General features: G+C 44.9%; 1 protein-coding gene across 1 annotated transcript; it reads left to right on the top strand.

The window, feature by feature from the left end:
- The first annotated feature begins 778 nt into the window (after positions 1–778).
- On the top strand, positions 779–15,963 carry LOC102821415 (chromosome unknown open reading frame, human C16orf80). Its single transcript, XM_006863625.1, has 6 exons — positions 779–862; positions 13,221–13,300; positions 14,229–14,340; positions 15,095–15,283; positions 15,520–15,630; positions 15,850–15,963. The coding sequence occupies exons 1-6, from the start codon at positions 779–781 to the stop codon at positions 15,961–15,963; spliced, it is 690 nt and encodes a 229-aa protein (XP_006863687.1).
- The last annotated feature ends 1,946 nt before the right edge of the window (positions 15,964–17,909 follow it).

The raw sequence follows: 17,909 nt of genomic DNA, 5'->3' as shown, positions 1-17,909 counted from the left end.
GCGACCCTGTACAGGGTTTCCGAGGCTGTAAATCTTTACGGGAGCAGAAAGCCTCCTCTTTCTCCCGCGGAACTGCTGACCCTGAGGTTCGCAGCCCGATTCGTACCATATACCAAATAAACACTGCAGGGACCTAGGGCCACTTCCGGGATCTCCCTTTTTTTTTTTTTTTCTCATTTTAATTCTCCCTCGCTACTCCCAGTGGGCGGGAACATGGCTTTCACGCCCCTCTTTCCCCGCCACGTTGCCAAGACACCACGTAGGTGTTATGACACCACGTAGGTATCAACATCACGTTCCTCTCGACTGTTCCCTTCCGCCTGCTAAAAGCTGCTCTGGAGACGATGATAGGAAAAATAGTCCCTTAGCAACGGCGTTCTTACACCTGGGGGCGGACCAGGGCAGGTCTTAAGGGCGGAAGTCCATGAAGCTTGTGGTGGGATTGGGCTTGGTTCTCCCTGGGGGCGGGCTCAAATGGGCGGAGGGAGCATGTCATGCGCAGCTTCCGCCCGCCGCCTCCATTTAAGGCGTGGAGGGAAGCGCGGGCGGCAGTTGCTGTGGTTTCCATCCTGAGTTTTGTTATCTTACCTAGGACTTGAGGCTCGTGGACTTGAGCATCCCGCGTTCAAGTCCACCTGTCAGTGGGTACCAGGACGTAGGAGCTCTTGTCTCCACATCAGGGCCCATCCTCTGTTTTACCCTATCCACTCCGTGTCCATATCTACTCCAGGGGCCTAAAATCGTCGCCGGCGCTGCTAAGAAGAAGGCCGCCGGCAAGATGTTCAAAAACACGTTCCAGAGCGGCTTTCTCTCCATCCTCTATAGCATCGGCAGCAAGCCTCTGCAGATCTGGGACAAAAAGGTCAGGGGCCGCGGGGCTGGGGACTCGTCTGGGAGTTCCGCGCGGGTTGTTTGTGTCGAGTTTTGGGACCTGGGGGAGGCAGGCGGTCTCTGTTGTGCCCCTTCCCCGGGGCCGGTGTGGTAGAGGTGTTGTGAGGTCAATTGGAGGGTGTGTGTGCCTTGGGTTCAAGCGTTCTGGGGCTACGGCGTGGTTAGGAGAATGGTCCCTCACCTCAAACGTGATTGTCAATACCTTTGAGCCTCGATTTCCTGTTTATATAGTGAGATTGATAGTACCCATCTCATGCCATGAAATACACAACATTATACGAAGGAGCTTTGGGGATGTCCAGATGAAAGGATCTACTGACCTCCTATTTTATGCCAGGAACCCGATTAGGCATTAGACACAGAGCCTTTGTTCTAGAACCACGAGCCAAGCTAGTTTGTTTGGGTTTCATTCATTTGCCTCAAGTTTCCATTGATCCCAAACAAGTCAGAATTTTGTGGCTCTTGGCACCTGCTCCATTCTCACTGTAACTTGAGGTCTGCCTGTACCTTTTTTTAAATTTTTTTATCTGATTTCATCATCAGAAATGCAGACTGGTGCGGCCATATCTGGTCTGGACAAATAAACTCAGAGCGCAGTGCAAGCCTCATTATCTTCACTCAGGCATCACTGGCCCCCAGAAATGACCCTGGACATATGTTGGACAAGGAGCCTGGTAGCGTAGTGAACTATGAGCTGGGTTGCTAACTGCAAGGTCACAGTTTGAATCTACCAGGCGCTCCAAGGGAAAAAGATGAGTGTTTCTGTTCTGGCAAAGATTTACAGTCTTGGAAACCCTATCCACCGGGTCGCTCGACCTTGCACAAACATACCACCACTGTGTGTTGATGGGTGAGGGGGAGAAGCACTTCAGTCTGGAATTGGTTGCAGTTTATGACTTTGGTGTTTCATTTCTCATGCAGATTCTTAGGGAGCTGTGCTCTTTTTTTAAAAAACCTAAGTCCAGATAGAAGCTTTCATGGGGAAGACAGGTGGTTTAAGGAATATCCTTGGCACTGAGCTCCTGGGAGGGGGAGCTTTCAAGAGGGGTATGGTATGCTGTTGTTTTTGTTACGTGCCATCGAGTCAGTTCTGTGTAGGGTTTCCAAAGAGTAGCTGGTAAGCTTGAACTGCTGACCTTGTGGTTCAAACTGACCTTGTGGTCCAGTGCCTTATGTCACAGTGCCACCTTAGGACTCCATAGTATGCTGACTGGTATTTTCATTGAGACTGGGTTGGACTAGGAGTTCTGTGGTATAGTTAAGTGCTCAGCTGCTAACCACAAGGTTGGCGGTTCGAACCCATCAGCTGCTGGTGGGGGAAAGATGTGGCAGTCTGCTTCACAAAGATGACAGCCTTGGGAACCCTGTAGGGCAGTTCTTCTCTGCTGTATAGAGTCATTATGAGTCAGAATTAACTTGATGGCAGCGGAGTTTATTGGTAACGAAATGTTGGATTTCATCTCCGAAGAACTCCCTGACCAGAAGAGGCCACAATGAGAATGAGGGCCGCCCCCTTCTGTTTTCTACCACTGGAGAATTCTGTTTGGAGAGCAGCTTTTTTTTTTTTTTATTGTGAATTATGTGATAGTTTACATGGGAGAACATTAGCTTTACATTCATCCTATTGTATATAGATTCATTGCCATGGTTACAATCCCCTCCATGCATCATCAACCAACCCCGCACACAGCCCCTTTCCCTCTCTGGGTCTAAAGTCCCCAGCCGCTCCTTTTGGAGAGCAGTTTGAGAGTGCTGTGTTCATGGTGTCATTTTCACAAGAGAGTTGAAATCTGTATGAAATGAGTTTGTTCCTTTGAATATGTGAAAAATCCAACCAAATCTTCGCAATGATTCTATCTAGATGTTAAAGCTAATGCCAGAGGAAATAGGAAAGCAATTCCTAATTTTTGTGTATGTTACTGAGGTTTTCAGTTTCATGGTTTTGTTCATATTGGATTAAAGTGAAAAACTCTACCTCTACAAAGGGAACCCAGGGTGGGTATACCTGGAGAGTTGGACTTATGTTTTAAGAACTTTTTACTCTTATGTTGGGCCATTGTTTGACTTGCCGAGAGTTGCCCATTTGTGCCAGTGAGGTAATTGAGTCCAAAGTAGTTGAAACAGAATGAGACCTGGCCTAGGAGAAGTTATCAAAACAGGTCAGAGAATTTGCTTACCCTGAAAAAATTCCAGTAGTCGGAAGGCTTCAGTATTTGTAGTAGATGAAACTTTTTTCAGAGTTGTTCTTTTAACCGTTCTTTACGAATCGGGCTGCGAGCCTTAAGGTCAGCGGTTCGAAACTACCAGCCGTTCCGCGGGAGAAAGATGAGGCTTTCTACTCCCATAAAGATTTACACCCTCGGAAACCCTGTACAGGGTCGCTATGGGTTGGAACCAACTCAACGGCACTTAACAACAACAGCAAGAGTCACTATGGGAGTCCTGGTGTGGCAGTGTAGGATAAGCACTGTACTGCAGGGTTGGTTTGAATCACAAGATTGGCGGTTCAAACTCACCAGCTGCTCCTCAGAAACCTTATACAGGGTCACTATGAGTTGAAATGAACTCGACAGCATTAACAACAGCAGCGTCATTATGGGAGTCCTGGTATGGTACTATAGGATAAACACTAGACTGCAAACTACAAGGTCTGTGGTTCAAACCCACCAGCTGCTCCAGGAGTCAAAACTGACTTGATAGTAAACAATAAAAACAGGATCACTATGGGGGAGGCATGGTGGCTTCATATGGTAAGCACTGGATTGCAAACTGCAAAGTCCGTGGTTCAAGCCTGCCAACCGCTCTGCCAGGGAAAGATGAGGCTTTCTGCTGAAGCTGTGGAAACCCTATACGGGGTAGCTGAGTCAGAACTGACTGACTGGCACATCACAACAAAAGGGTCTCTATGGAGTCCTGGTGTGACCATGTAGGATAAGCACTGAACTGCAAACTGCAAGGTCAGCAGTTCAAACCCACCAGCCACTCTTCAGAAACTCTATCCATGGTCACTGTGAGTCAGAACCAAGTTGGCAGCAGTGGGTTTGGTGGCTTGTTCCGGAGCTTGATCTTCAGTGGTGTGCTTCCTTTGCTGACTAGTCAACATGTTTACACACAGAATAGTAACGCAAAGTAACCATGGTGCGTGTGTCCCTTAACAACGCCACTAGAGGTCGGATGGTACCCTGATGACACAAACACAGATGAAAACATTGTGAGATCAACCATGGAGTAAATGAAACAGATATTTTAGCAAAGAAAACCTTTAGAAGAGCACTCATTTTAACCCAAATCATCATAATCATAAAAAGTACTTAAATGTTTCTACCCTTCTTATTTAAGGAACTCTGGTAGTGTAGTGGTTATGAATTGGGCTGTGTACCACAAGGTCTGCAGTTCGAAACTGCCAGCTGTTTCGCGAGAGAAAGATGAGGCTTTCTGTTCCCGTAAAGATTTACAGCCTCAGAAACCCTGTATACAGGGTCGTTATGAGTCGGAACTGACTCCACGGCACATAACCACCACCACCCTTCTTATTTAGGTGCTATTGAAGGTGTTTAGCAGTGACATTTTTTCCCCTAGGACAAGGGAAAAACAGGGAGGAAAGGGAACGTTTGGGGCCATCCCATAAGCTTTGTTTTATATGTACTTTTTCACGTATATAAAGTTCTGAGAAAGTGTTGGAAATTGAATTGGGTTGGGGCAATCCTGGGATTTGATATACTTATCCAAGAGCAACAGCTCAGTAACAGGCGTTGTATAGACTTGTTGTTAAGTGCCATTGAGTTGTTTTCTTCTCATAGCAACCCTGTATAGAGTTTCCGAGGAGCAACTGGTCAGTTTGAACCGTCGACCTTGCGGTTGAGTGCTTATACTGTGGTGCCACTCCGGGACTCCTGTGTAGACTTAAGGGGATACATAGTTAGAGAAGATATTACTATGGGTCACAACTGACTTGATGACACTTAACAACAACATGTTGTAAAGAGAACATAATTTAGTATAGGAGAGGAAGACTGTCCCTGTATCTGGACATAGCGCCCTGACCTTTGCCTGTTGTAGGTACATATATTCTAATTCACAACACTTTGCAATTTTCCTCCCTGAGATTATGAAGAGAAGATATCTATTGTTTGGCTTCAGTAAAGAATACACCTTCTCATTCTTCTCCATAACTGTCATGTTATATGGCATTTTGCATTTATAACAACAATAACAAAATCGACTAACTAGTGTGTGTGTGTTAACGATGGTCACCTGGCAGTTACTGGGTGAGGTTGAGGTTAAGGTCATGTGTCAACTTAGCCTGGCCCTGATTCTCAGTGGGTTGGTAGTTATACAATGATCCTCCATTTTCACATAAAGTGAGAAGGACACTTAATTTAATCCAAAGCATCATGATAGTAAAAAGTACTTAAATGTTTCTACTCTTATTTAGATGCTATTGAAAGTGTTTAGCAGTGAAACTTTCCCCCAGGACAATGTAGCCATCCTCCATTTTCACACAGGACCATGCTGATGAGTGAGGAGTGGTGGGTATAAAATTAGGTTTGGCTAGTTCTACAGGCTCCTCTATCAAGTTCCCCTTCTTAGCAGTGGCCTTCTGCCAATTAGAAGTCCTGTTCTCTCTCACCTTTCAGCATGCATTCTTTCTGGTCCCTTAGCTGGGAGCCACCCCCATCCACTCCTTCCTTAGTCTCTAGGTCAGAGTTCAGAGGTACTTCCTCTGGAAGACGATTGTCCAGACTACATTTCTATGTCGTTGTCGTGTGCCATCTAGCTGATTCCCACTCATAATGAGCCTATAGGAGAACAGAGCTGCCCTAGAGGGTTTCCTAGGCTGTATGTAATCTTTTCGGAAGCACATCACCAGGTCTTTTGTTCCCAAGAGTGGATGACAGTTTGACCACTGGCCTTTCAGTTAGCAGCTGTGCTCTCCTTGTTTATTTGTATTCACTCATAGAATCCTTGTTTTCTTTCCATTATAGTGTCATATTTGAAATTAGCTTCTTAAAATCTGTATTCCAGACTAGATTGTCAGTTACTTCCTGAAGGTAGTTGTTAAGTGCTGTTGAGTCGTTTCCTACCCATAGTGACCCTGTATAGGGATTCTGAGGAGCAGCTGGAAAGCTTGAACCACCAACCTTGCAGTTCAAATGGCTTTGCAGTCTGGCTCATTAACCCACAGCGCCACACAATTATGGGGCCAGAAATTTTTACATATTAAAATTTAATAATAAACATATGAAAGGACTCTTATGTTTAATATGGAGTCTTAGTATGGTGCTGTGGGTTAATGCGGTAGACTACAAGGTCGGTTTAAACCACAAGGTCAGTGTTTCAAGATCACCAGCCACTCCTTGTAACCCTATACAGGGTTGCTATGGGTCAGAACTGACTTGATGGCACTACCAACAACATCATGTTTAATATGGGAGCACAGTGCCTCCATACAGTAAGCACTGGATTGCAAACCCAAAGGTCTGCAGTTCGAGACCACCAGCCTTGCTGTGGGACAAAAATGAGGCTTTCTGCTCCTGTGAAGATTTAAAGCCTCGGAAACCTTATACAGGGTCACTATGAGTTGGGACCAACTCAATAGCACTTAACAACAATGTGTTTAATATAGGAATGCAGTGGCTCTGTAGGATAAGCACTGGACTTACAACCCAAGGTTGGTGGTTCGAGCCCACCAGTATCACTCCGTGGGAGAAAAATGAGACTTTCTGCTTCTGTGAAGATTTAAAGCCTCAACAGCCCTGTACAGGGTTGCTGTGAGTTGGAACCAACTCAGTGGCTCTTAACAACATATTTAATAGAAGCATCTTTCTGACTTCTAAGGTCAAAGTTCTATGAGGCTGTGTTCTTACTCAAGCCTGTGTAAATTGCAGTATGTTTTTAATCAATCAGTAATGATGTTATTCTAAAATCCACAAGATGTGAGGGCGTTACTTCATGAAAACTTCTCATTTTCCCACCTTGTCTTTCAGTTGCTGCTGCTCCCTAATTCCCAAACGAAGTACTAGACCCAAAGGCTTCTTTCTTTAGATGTTAGATTCCCATTCCCTGTTCCTAATTTTAAAAAATGAACAAAATCTTCCTCCAGAAAAAAAAGCTCCCACATCCTAACTTAATTTGTTTAGCTTTTTATTGTGAGCTGAGTGAAGGTTTACAGAGCAGAGCCTCGGTTTTGCGCTCAACAAAGCATACACTTAGTTTCATCTTGATTGTAAGTCCCTCAGTGGACGCTCGCTTATCCCACTTCCTCCCTGTGCTGCTTGTGTCCATTCCTTCGTCTTTCCCTCCCTTCTGAATTGTGTCCTTTGGTCAGTAAGCAGACGTTGTTGTTAGGTGCCAGTGAGTCAGCTTCGACTCATACCTGCCCTATGCACAGCAGAGCAAAAAACACTGCCTGGCCCTGTCCCAGCCTCACAGTTTTGTTATGTTGCAGCCACTGTGTTAGTCCATCTTGTTGGGAGTCTTCTCTTTGATGACCCTCTGCTTTACCAAGCATGATGTCCTTTTCCTGGGAACTGGTCCCTCCTGATAACATGTTCAGAGTATGGGAGATGAAGTCTTGCTGTTCTCACTTCTAAGGAACATTCTGTCTGTACTTCTTCTAAGACACATTTGTTTGTTCTGGCAGATCCCATAATTCAAATGCATTGCTTCGTCTCTGGTCTTACTTATTGTCCAGCTTTCACATACATATGAGGTTGTTGAAAATACCAGGATTTGAGTCAGTTGCACCTCAGCATTCAAAGTGACATCTTTGCTCTAACACTTTCAAGAAGTCTTTTGCAGCAGATTTGCCCAGTGTAATACATTGTTTGATTTCTTGACTGCTGCTTCCGTTAGTGTTGATTGTGGATCCAAGTAAAATGAAATCCTTGGTAACTTCAGTCTTTTCTCCGTGTATCACTGATGTTGTTTCTTGATCCAGTTGTAAGGATTTGTGCTTTCTTTCATTGCGTTGAATCCATAGTAAAGACTTTGATCTTCATCAGCAAGTGTTTCTAGTCCTCTTCCAAGCAAGGTTGTGTCACCTGCATGTCACAGAATGTTAACGAACCTTCCTCCAATTCTGATGCCACTTTCTTCATATAGTTCAGCTTCTCAGATTGAATAAGTATGGTGAAAGGACACAATCCAGACACACATCTTTCGTGATTTTAAACCATTCAGTATCCCCTTGTTCTGCTCAAAGGACTGCCTCTTGTTCTATGTTCAGGTTCTGCATGAGCACAATGAAGTGTTCTGGAGTCCCCATTATTGTAATGTTCTCCCTAGATACGAAGCACACAGTGTTCCAAACCACACAGTGGAATACCTTTGCATAGTCAATAAAACACAAATAGAATGTGTTTGGTATTCTCTGCTTGCAGCCAAGAGACATCTGATGTTAGCAATGATGATATCTATCCCTTATTCCACCTCTTCTTGTGAATCCCGCTTGAATTTATGGCATGTTCTTGTCAATGTACTCTTTCTACTATACATTTTTAAAAAATTATCTTCAGCACAATTTTACTTGGATGTGATATGAATGATTATGTTTGATAATTTCCACATTCTTTTGGGTCACTTTTCTTTGGAATGGGCACAAATATGAACCTCTTCTAGTCAATTAGCCAGGTAGCTGTCTTCAGGATTTCTTGGCATAGGCTAGTGAGTCCTGCACGGCATCAATTTATTGAAACATTTCAATAGGTATTCCGTCAGTTTGTCATACTCTGGTGGCTTACGTACTGCTGTGATTCTGGAATCAATGCCACTGGTGTTTCAGAAACTAGTAGGGTCATCCATGGTGGGGAGCAGGTTTCAGCGGAGCTTCCAGACTGAGATCAGATTAGGAAGAAGGAATAGGCAGTCCACTTCTGAGGTGACAGAATTAAGTATAGTAAAGGATGATATTTGGACGTGAAAACAGTAAAGCGTTAGTTTTTCAGGCTTTCCCTGCCTCAGTCAGACGGTGGTCTTCATCATTCTCAGTTGTGTAGTCTCAAGGAAAGGTTTGGGAGAGACTGGTTAGAAATGGCCGCAAGGGGTTGGCTGTAAATGCCGGGCGTTTCCTGTCTGCTGTCAGGAGAGTCTCTGTAGGTGCAGGAAGGAAGAGAAGCCTGCATCCCCGGCCCAGCAGGCAAGTCGGAGCTATGCCCAGTTCTCCCCACAGAGGTCTCCCTTCGCCTAGTTCTCTGAGGTGCAGCCCATCCCCTAACCAAGGGCAAAATCTTCCAGGCCAGAATTGACAGACATCTCTAATGGCTTAATGTAAATTGTAGCATGTGTCATTAAGACTAGGCTGACAGATGGCTGAGGGTTCAGCTGTCTGCCAGGGTAAATGGGTGGAGCCAGAAAAATGAAAGTTGGGGGAGGGAGGGAATGGATATAATCCATGTGTTATTTTTAAAGCACTCTTAGAAATATAGAGAGAGCCTGGCCAGCTTCCTCCCTATCCCAGCAGTATTTTCCCCTCAGCTTGACCCTCCCCCCTGGGGCTTACATTGAAGGGAGGGGAGGAGAGAATCGGCTTCTTTATCAGTTGCCCCAGCAACCATGGAAACTCGGGGTGAGTGGTTGCTAGAAGAGCTTGAAGGTCATCAGCATCTGTGAAGCCTCCAGAGATTTCCAGCAGCTCCTAGGAGGCATGAACTTGATGAAACAAATACTGTAAGATGGGCTTTGATTTATTTTTGCTGGAGGAATAAAATACTGATTAGGTCACACTTTGAAGGTGGGAATGTCATGAAAAAAAAATTAGCAATTCAAAAACAGTTGGAGAATCTAGATCTTTCTGATTTGAGAGGGAAATAAAATAAAATCTGCTCCCTCCATGAGCAATAAAAGGTTCATTTTCTCTTCATTTCAAAGCCCTGCTTGCCCTGTGACCTCTGAACTGGAAGGAGCAAAGGGAAGGAAGTTGGTGTTTTCTGAGGGCATCTGTCATTATTGCAAGTGTCTGTCAGAGCATGGATGGGATGCTGGGGGCTTCCTGGAAGACCCTTGTAAACCAGATTGCCAGATTGTGAGGCCTTGCCCCAAATTGCGCTGCGACCCCCAACCCCCCACCCCCCCTTTCCCCTTTGATCTTGATTTTAAGTGCTGAGAAAAGAAACTTTTGGAAGTTTCTCACCCTCTAAGTACTCATACTGATTACCTTTGAGTCAGTTACAACGTAAGATGACACCATGTGTGCCAAAGTAGTGGCTGATTTTCCAAAAGTAGATCACCATCTTTTCTTCTGAGGCACCTTGGAGTGGAATTGAACCTCTAACCTCTCTGTTAGCAATTGATTGAATTGATCATTTGCATCACCCAGGGACTCCTTAAGTCCTCAAGTCCTCATATTTCTGATTCACTGCCTCCATCCTCTAGCCCCACTTTTTCTTCCAATGCGTTTGTATTTGTAGTTCTTTGAACTTAAGGTAGAAAAATGCTGCTGTTACTAACATCTCAGTTTAATTTGATTTTCAAGCTCTGGAAGCTTGTGATATTTCGTAGTTTAGAGGTTGAACTTGCTCCTTGGGCTTTATTTACTTTCTCTATTTAGCTTGTCTCTCTAGCAGCCAGGTTAATGAAAAGCCTAGAAAGACTGACGGACAAACTTGCTTTAAAGCAAGCTGCCTTCTATTCTTCTGCATTTTCTTGTTTTATGGGCTACATTAACTCATTTTGTAAGTGTTAAATTTATGAGTGTGTTTGAAAGAGATCTTCTCTTTAGGAAGTTACTGAAAGTCCCAACTAAAAAGGAACTGGCCATGGGGGCAGACACAGGGATACTGTATGCCTTGTGTGTCTGCTTTGCTGTCCTGTCGGGCCTTCTGTGTGCAGTGTAAGTCCTTGTTTTCTTCTGTAACCACTTGAATATGTCACATTTGCTGGAGTGCTCCAGGGAAATCACCTGCTTCACTGGAACTTTGAGTTGGGCAAAAGGTAAACTCTGAAACGTTTTCTCTCTGTGAGATCTGGTGGGGGGGGGGGGCTTTCTGGGACTCAGTGAGGCCCCTTGTTGGCTCTGGCCAGAGCTTGGAGATTAAGTTAGACTCCTGCCCATTCTTCTCAGAAGTGTTGGATAAATAGCAACATGTTGCTTTTTAGCAATAGTAGCCCTCTGCTCTTGATTACTGCTGAATCTTTTCTGTGTAACCATCTGTGTGATCTTTGCAATATGTACCTTTTAAGAAAGAATAAAATTATTGAGCATAATTAGTGCTATGTTTTCAAATGAATGTTTTGCATCTTTTTGGCAGCAAATTAGTGTCTTGAATCTGTTGGAATATTGCCCGCTCTTATCAGTGTGGCTACATCATATTATTTGGAAGTAATTTCTTAATTCTTTCTTCACTCACAAGTCTGACTGATCTTCTCCGGCAGCTGTGGACCAGAAAATATGGGAGCCACATTGCCACTTTGGTTGGGAGCCTGTATGTGGGGAATGAGGTGGGCAGTGTTGGTATGCTCTGTGCAGACCCAGGCCTTTGTGTACCCAATCTCCCTTGGAAAGAGGCCCAGAATTCAAAGCTGGAGGTCGTTGGATGTCACTGGCTTTGTTTGAGAAGCTCTTCAATGTGACGTTTGTGTCCTGAGATCCCAAGAAATGCTGCACTGGCAGAGATTGTGGGCCCGTTGAGCTCAGCAGTTTGTCTTTGACAGTGAGCACTAACGGAGGTTTTGTGGGACAGCCCAGTTGCAGTTGCCCTTCACAGGTGCTGTCTCACGGGCTTTGTGATCTACCCCAGTATCTGGGCTTCTTGTAATAGCCATGTTACCCAGGAATTAAAAAAAAAAAAAAAAATTCTCCTGGAACCTATTCATATGTGCCAAATCTTATGGTGAAAAATTCCAGAAGTCAGCAAATATTTGAATGTTTAGCTTGTGCATCGCATAGTACAAAGCATTGTAGAAGATACAAAGGATGCCTACTGTATGGGCATGAAGAGACAACTCAGTGATCTCAGCTGTCACCTGGGGAGCCTGCTGTGATTGGATCAAGCTCAGACAGAATGCCAGATTATTTATGCCAGGAAATACAACTACCAGACAGACTCCACACTGGGTTTCTCTCCCTACATGCAAATCGAATAAAGAGCCAAGTCTTAATCAGAAAGCTGATTAGTGAGCCAAGGGAAGCTGGAGTTGGTGTGACTGAGTTGTTGACTTGACAACGGAGCATAACCCTTCCACTCAGTCTGGAGACCACACTCGTCTTTCTCATGAGTCCTGTCCTATCCCTGGTTGATGTTTTCATGGGTTAATATGTTCAGGGCCCCGACAGTCCAGCCTTGTCCTGAAAGTGCCTGAACACATCTCTGCTCTGTCCATATTAGGTGCTTACGAGTTTAATGCTGGAAGATAATTGTCCTTTCCTAAATATTTTTGAGGAGAGGAGTCAGTGTGGACTATGGAGTCATGGACTTTCTGTGTATGCAGCAGACAATTACAAAGCAACGTAGGATGAAGTGCTAAATTATGTGGTCTAGACAGCATGAGCCAGACAAACAAATCAGAGAGGGGAGAGGTCAATGTGGGCTGGAAGGGCTGAAGAAGGCTTCTGTGTGCGGCACAGTTGAGAATTGAATTCATACTTGAAGAGGTAAGGACTTGGGGAAAAGAAGATAAGGCAGTAGGAGTAAATCCGGGGGAGGAATGCTTATGCTTTCTGTTGTCATTCTCCTTGTCAATGGCACTCAGCATTTTGTTGACCTTTCTGGCCAAAGGAGTATTTGAGGCACTGTGGAGAAGTGGAAAGCCTGCTTGCTAATCTTACTCTCCTAGTCAGGATCTGCCATTTGCTCTCTGAGTCTCAACGTCCACATCTATATAATGGAAACACTATCACCTTCCTTGTGAATTTTGTTGTTACAATTGAGAGAATGTAGATGAGTGTTGTTAGTGCAGGGTGCTGGTGGTGGTAGTGCCTTCGAATCGGTTCCAACTCATCGTGACCCAGTGCAGGCTTTAAGTCTTTGTGGGAGCAGAAAGCCTCATCTTTCTCTTGTGGAGTGTCTGGCAGACTCAAACTGCCAACCTTGTGGTTTACAGTCATTCTAATGTTTATCATTTGCAGGGCAAGCACTCAAAAAATATTAGTTGAATCTGAATTGTTGATTTCTTCAGGAAGAAATGTATGCTGATTGGTAGATTGCCAGATTACTGGGATTCCCATGGTAGTGATGGGACCATGGGTACAATTACGACTTGTCACAAACTTGTGTGCTGTGCCCGCTGAGCTAGTCTGGTTTTCCTGACATGGTCTCATTCAGCCTTCAGAATCTTTATAGGGTTACTTCCAAAGGTTTCAGTACTGACCAGTCCAATATTCTTCTTTGTAGGTGCGGAATGGTCACATCAAAAGAATCACTGATAATGACATCCAGTCCCTGGTACTGGAGATTGAAGGGACAAATGTCAGGTAGGCTGCCCCTCAAATCGACATTGTATTCCAGGGAAGCAATGCATCACAGTGGTTAATATACAGATGCTGGGTCAGTCAGCTTGGTTTCTTACTCCCCTGGGTCTTCGTTTCCTCATCTGTGAAGTAGGGATAGTAACAGTCCTTATTCATTATAGTATTACTGTGAAGATTAAATGAGTGACTATGTGCCAAGCACTTAGCACATAGTAAGCACTATAAAAATGTTAGCTATTGTTAATACTAGAGTCTTGGTGTAGTGCTGTGGGCTAATGCACTGGCCTGCAAAATTGGTTTGAAGCACAAGATTGGCTGTTCAAACTCATCAGCCACTTCTCGGAAACGCTATACAGATTTGCTATGGGTCGGAACTGACTTGATGGCAAATAACAACAACATTACTACTTCAATAGGGCAGAGCGGAAGCCAGGGGGATTTGGGGGTATCATTCTGACGTTATGGTCCAGAAAGTGGCCAGTGTGGTTTTCAGAGTCCTAGGATAGCATTGTATGATAAGCACTGGACCACAAGGACGGCAGTTCAAAACTCACCAGCCACTTCTCGGAAATCCTAGACAAGTGTCGCTGTGAGTCAAAACCGATTCAGTGACACTTAACAACAACTTGGCCTTAGTTTTGATTTTCTGCCATTTGATAGTTCTGGAGCAACTGCAAGTTTGTCTCCCTGAAAGAATTTCCCAAGGTCCAGTTGGTCTGACTTTGTTTTTCAGATATTTTGTTGCCGTCTAGTTCTGTTCTAAGCTCTTTTGTGTCGGAGTTCTGCAGTACTTTAAAGAAACAGCTAATTTAAGGGTGGAGGGATGCCTTGGATGACTTTTCTGGATCTCTGTGATCTCCCTGCCATGTGTTAAGTTGTTACCACACAGCCAAGGCAAGTGGTTTGTTCACTGGGGCTTCTCTCTCTACAGCACCACATATATCACATGTCCTGCAGACCCAAAGAAGACACTGGGGATTAAACTTCCCTTCCTTGTCATGATTATCAAAAACCTAAAGAAATATTTTACCTTTGAAGTACAGGTAAGTGTGTGTACACCAATGGGCACCTTCAGGGTAGGTGTCCTTTCCACTTGCAGCAAATAGTGGCTTAGGAAAGTTTCTGTATCCTTTTGCATGTATTTCCGTCTTTATAGTAAGCTTGGAGTCCTGGTGTGGTACTGTAGGATAAGCACTGGACTGAAAAGTCAGTTTGAACAAGGTCGGCGGTTCAAATCTACCAGCTGCTCCTCGGAAACCCTATACAGGGTCGCTATGAGTTGGAATTGACTCGATGTCACTTAACAACAACATAGTTAGCTTAATACAACTCTTGCTCTCCTTTTTAAAATTTGGTAGTTTTGATCCAGCCTTACTCTACCAAGTTTTTAAAGAAATAGTAGCCACCTAGGAAATCGAATCAACTGCTGTAAGACTTCAAAGCATCAGGGTTAGAACAATGTCCATTTGGGGAGGAGTTCTGTGACACAGGGTGACTGTTGGCCTCTTTCAGTGTTTTTGGTTTCTCAAAGGGAAGAGCTTCCATGAAATCATTCTGTGGTCTGAGAGTCACCCTCATATGTCATAAGCAGCTGGTGTTGGTTGTCTTGGCAACAGATAGGGTAAACTTGCCACTTCCGGTCCATCTGCATCCGGTGTGACCTGTGTCTGGACTGTTGATTCTCTCCTGGGTCTTGGCCTTGGGAAACTGAGCTCTATGAGCTCAGGTCCTGGTCTTAACTAAGGGTATGTGCTACTTCAAGACAGAGTTAATGGGATGCTTCTCTCTGTCTCACAGGTACTAGATGACAAAAATGTGCGTCGGCGGTTTCGGGCAAGTAACTACCAGAGCACCACCCGGGTCAAACCCTTCATCTGTACCATGCCCATGCGGCTGGATGACGGCTGGAACCAGATTCAGTTTAACCTGTCTGACTTCACCCGGCGGGCATATGGCACAAATTACATCGAGACCCTCAGGGTGCAGGTAACTGGGTAAAGTTTCCCCAGTCATTGTCCGCAGAACTTTACCCTTGAAGGGATTCAGGAACAATTTAGGGTTCTGCTCAGCACATGCACCCTCATGCCAGAATCCCCCTGAGCCACTCTGAGGAGATGCTGAAGAGACAGAGCTTTGTCAGCACCCTGACAGAGGCTCTGGGAAACTCAGGAAAGGGAAGGGCAATCAACTTAAGCTTCTCAAAATAAGTCTTGCACCCCCAGATCCATGCAAACTGTCGCATCCGACGGGTTTACTTCTCAGACAGACTCTACTCAGAGGATGAACTGCCAGCAGAGTTCAAACTCTACCTCCCAGTTCAGAACAAGGCAAAGGTAAGCCGGCCTGCCTCAGGGAAAGGCCGGGGGGTAAGTTTGGGGGGGCCCAGTGGCGGGGACGTGCCTGGAGATTAGTATCTAAGAGTCTAGCTGCGGAGCTCCTCTGTGGGGAGCTCTGGTGAAACTGTCTTCTGCCATCAGCAGTGCCCCTCCTGATGGTCTCCTGCTGCTTCCTGCTCAGGGGCCAGCCTCCATCTGGACCCCTTTTCCTCCCAGCACGCAGGCCCGTCTAACACAGTGCGTCCCTGTGTGCCCGCTGCTGCTGCTGCTGCACATGCTGCACCTCCAGCCCAGGTCCACACGAACGTCACTGAGGCAGGGCACCAGTGACAGTGCCCATCGCTTTTCTAATAACATAATACATGCCTTTCCTGTTTTCTCCCTCTAGCAATAACTGGAGTACAACTGGAGAGATAGACCCTAGACATGACTCGTCATTTAAAAAGGAACTATCTGGAGGACAATGCAAAAAGCAGAAATATTTATATTAGTTCACTGTGCTGTGGTTCTTTTGTTTCCTACTTGGCGTCTCTGGTCACAGACCTCATTGGCCATGCCGTGACTCCAAAATTGCCTTGTAAGTACAGTGGGGGATAAGTCATCCTCTGAGTGGTGCGTGAATGCCGGAGTTTCTCTTGCTGCCTGCCCTAGGGAACGTCCAGAATTAAAGATGTCCTATAAGATCATTTCAGATCAAAATTTCTTTCTATGGTATGTGTTTTCTTCTATATATTATATAAATATGTGTATTCTATGTTGTGTGATACCTACGATCTGGATGAATAAAATGCTATATTCTTGTTTGTAAATTGTTCGTGTTTTGCCTTTTTCAATGGTGACATTCCCCTTTTTTTCATGAACACTTTATGACCAATAGAATTGTATTAACTATTATAAGGATTAGGTGTAAAATAGAGTTTAAGATAAAAATGGCACATCTAAATTCTCTAAAACATTTTAGGCAGGTGCCATATTGGAGGCCCCCATGCCCCTGAAATAATTGGCACCATTTCCTTTTAGAAGTACTCCGGAGGGGAGTACTAGCCTTGGGTGTAGGGACTTAGAACAAAAACATTTCTTTAAACTCTAGACTCACGTGAGGGAGCCATAACCTTTCCTGTCCACAGGTCCTTGGTATGTGCTGGGCAGTGGAGTGATCCTGGCGTCTTCTTTTAGCTAAGCACCAATTGTTAAATAAGGATCCCTGATGGCATTGTAGGATAAGCACAGGACTGCTAACTGCAAGGTCAGCAGTTCCAACACACCAGCCGCTCCTCAGGAGAAAGATGGCTTTCCCGTTCCTGTAAAGATTTACAGCCTTAGAAACCCTATCCAGGCTCTGTGAGCTGAAATTTACTCAGTGGCAATGGGTTTAATCATTCGATTTATAAGTGTTGAACATGTAGATGATACAGGTGAACTGTATGTTAACACTGGCAGGAAGTGATTTGAGGGCAGAGGAGAAAGCATGACCTTGAAGGACATACAAGAACCAGTATAGTGACTACATCTGGGGAATAAAGACTAATTCTGAAAAGGCGAAATTCATGTAATAAATTCAAAGTCAGAAAAGAGAAAGGGCCATCTCAGATACTCTGGATGAGGTTTCTTTCCACAGGGATGAGACTAGAATAGGGACAGGAACCATTCTATTTTGGTAAAAAGTAAAAATAATTAGACATGGCCTTGCTATTCCTATCTTCTGCAAAGGTGTTAAAAGGTCAGTACCATGGCCAAGAAGCACTCTCGCTCAGCCTCCTTCTCTAGTGTGCCCTGGGTGATGGTGGTCAAACCTCTAAGGAGGGCAAGAGCCACTTAGGAGAGAGTAGGGGAGAGGGCTCCCATCATGAGTGCTCATTTCTCCTCAGGCTTGTCTAGGGCCTGACACTTTGAGCGCCTCTCAAGATGAATTTCCCTTCTCTGTGAGTGCTAACCACCAGATTGGAACAGTCTTTCCTACACATACTACCCCTGTCCTTAGAGACTCGCCCTTCGATCCCACATCCCAGTGCTCCAGTTGTCTACTTCCCATCAGCCCAGGTGAAAGAGTCTGCTCTTTCAGGACCAGCCCCAGTCAAATGTGACTGTGGTCCCCCTTGCCCATCCTTAAACACGGTGGCCTCAGGTTCTTAGACTCTCTGTGACTGTCTCTAGCATCTGGGTGACAATAGGACTTCTCAGAAATGGTTAATGTGGGGATGGTAAACGACTCGAACAGGACTGCTGTCTGGCTACTCCAATCTGGAGATTTTCGTGGATGAAAGATGCTTTTGTGG

Source organism: Chrysochloris asiatica, unplaced genomic scaffold (genome assembly GCF_000296735.1).
Source record: "Chrysochloris asiatica unplaced genomic scaffold, ChrAsi1.0 scaffold00055, whole genome shotgun sequence".
NCBI classification, from domain to species: Eukaryota; Metazoa; Chordata; class Mammalia; order Afrosoricida; family Chrysochloridae; genus Chrysochloris; species Chrysochloris asiatica.
The sequence above is the reverse complement of the archived record's forward strand: the minus strand, read 5'-3'. Positions and strand labels throughout refer to the sequence as shown.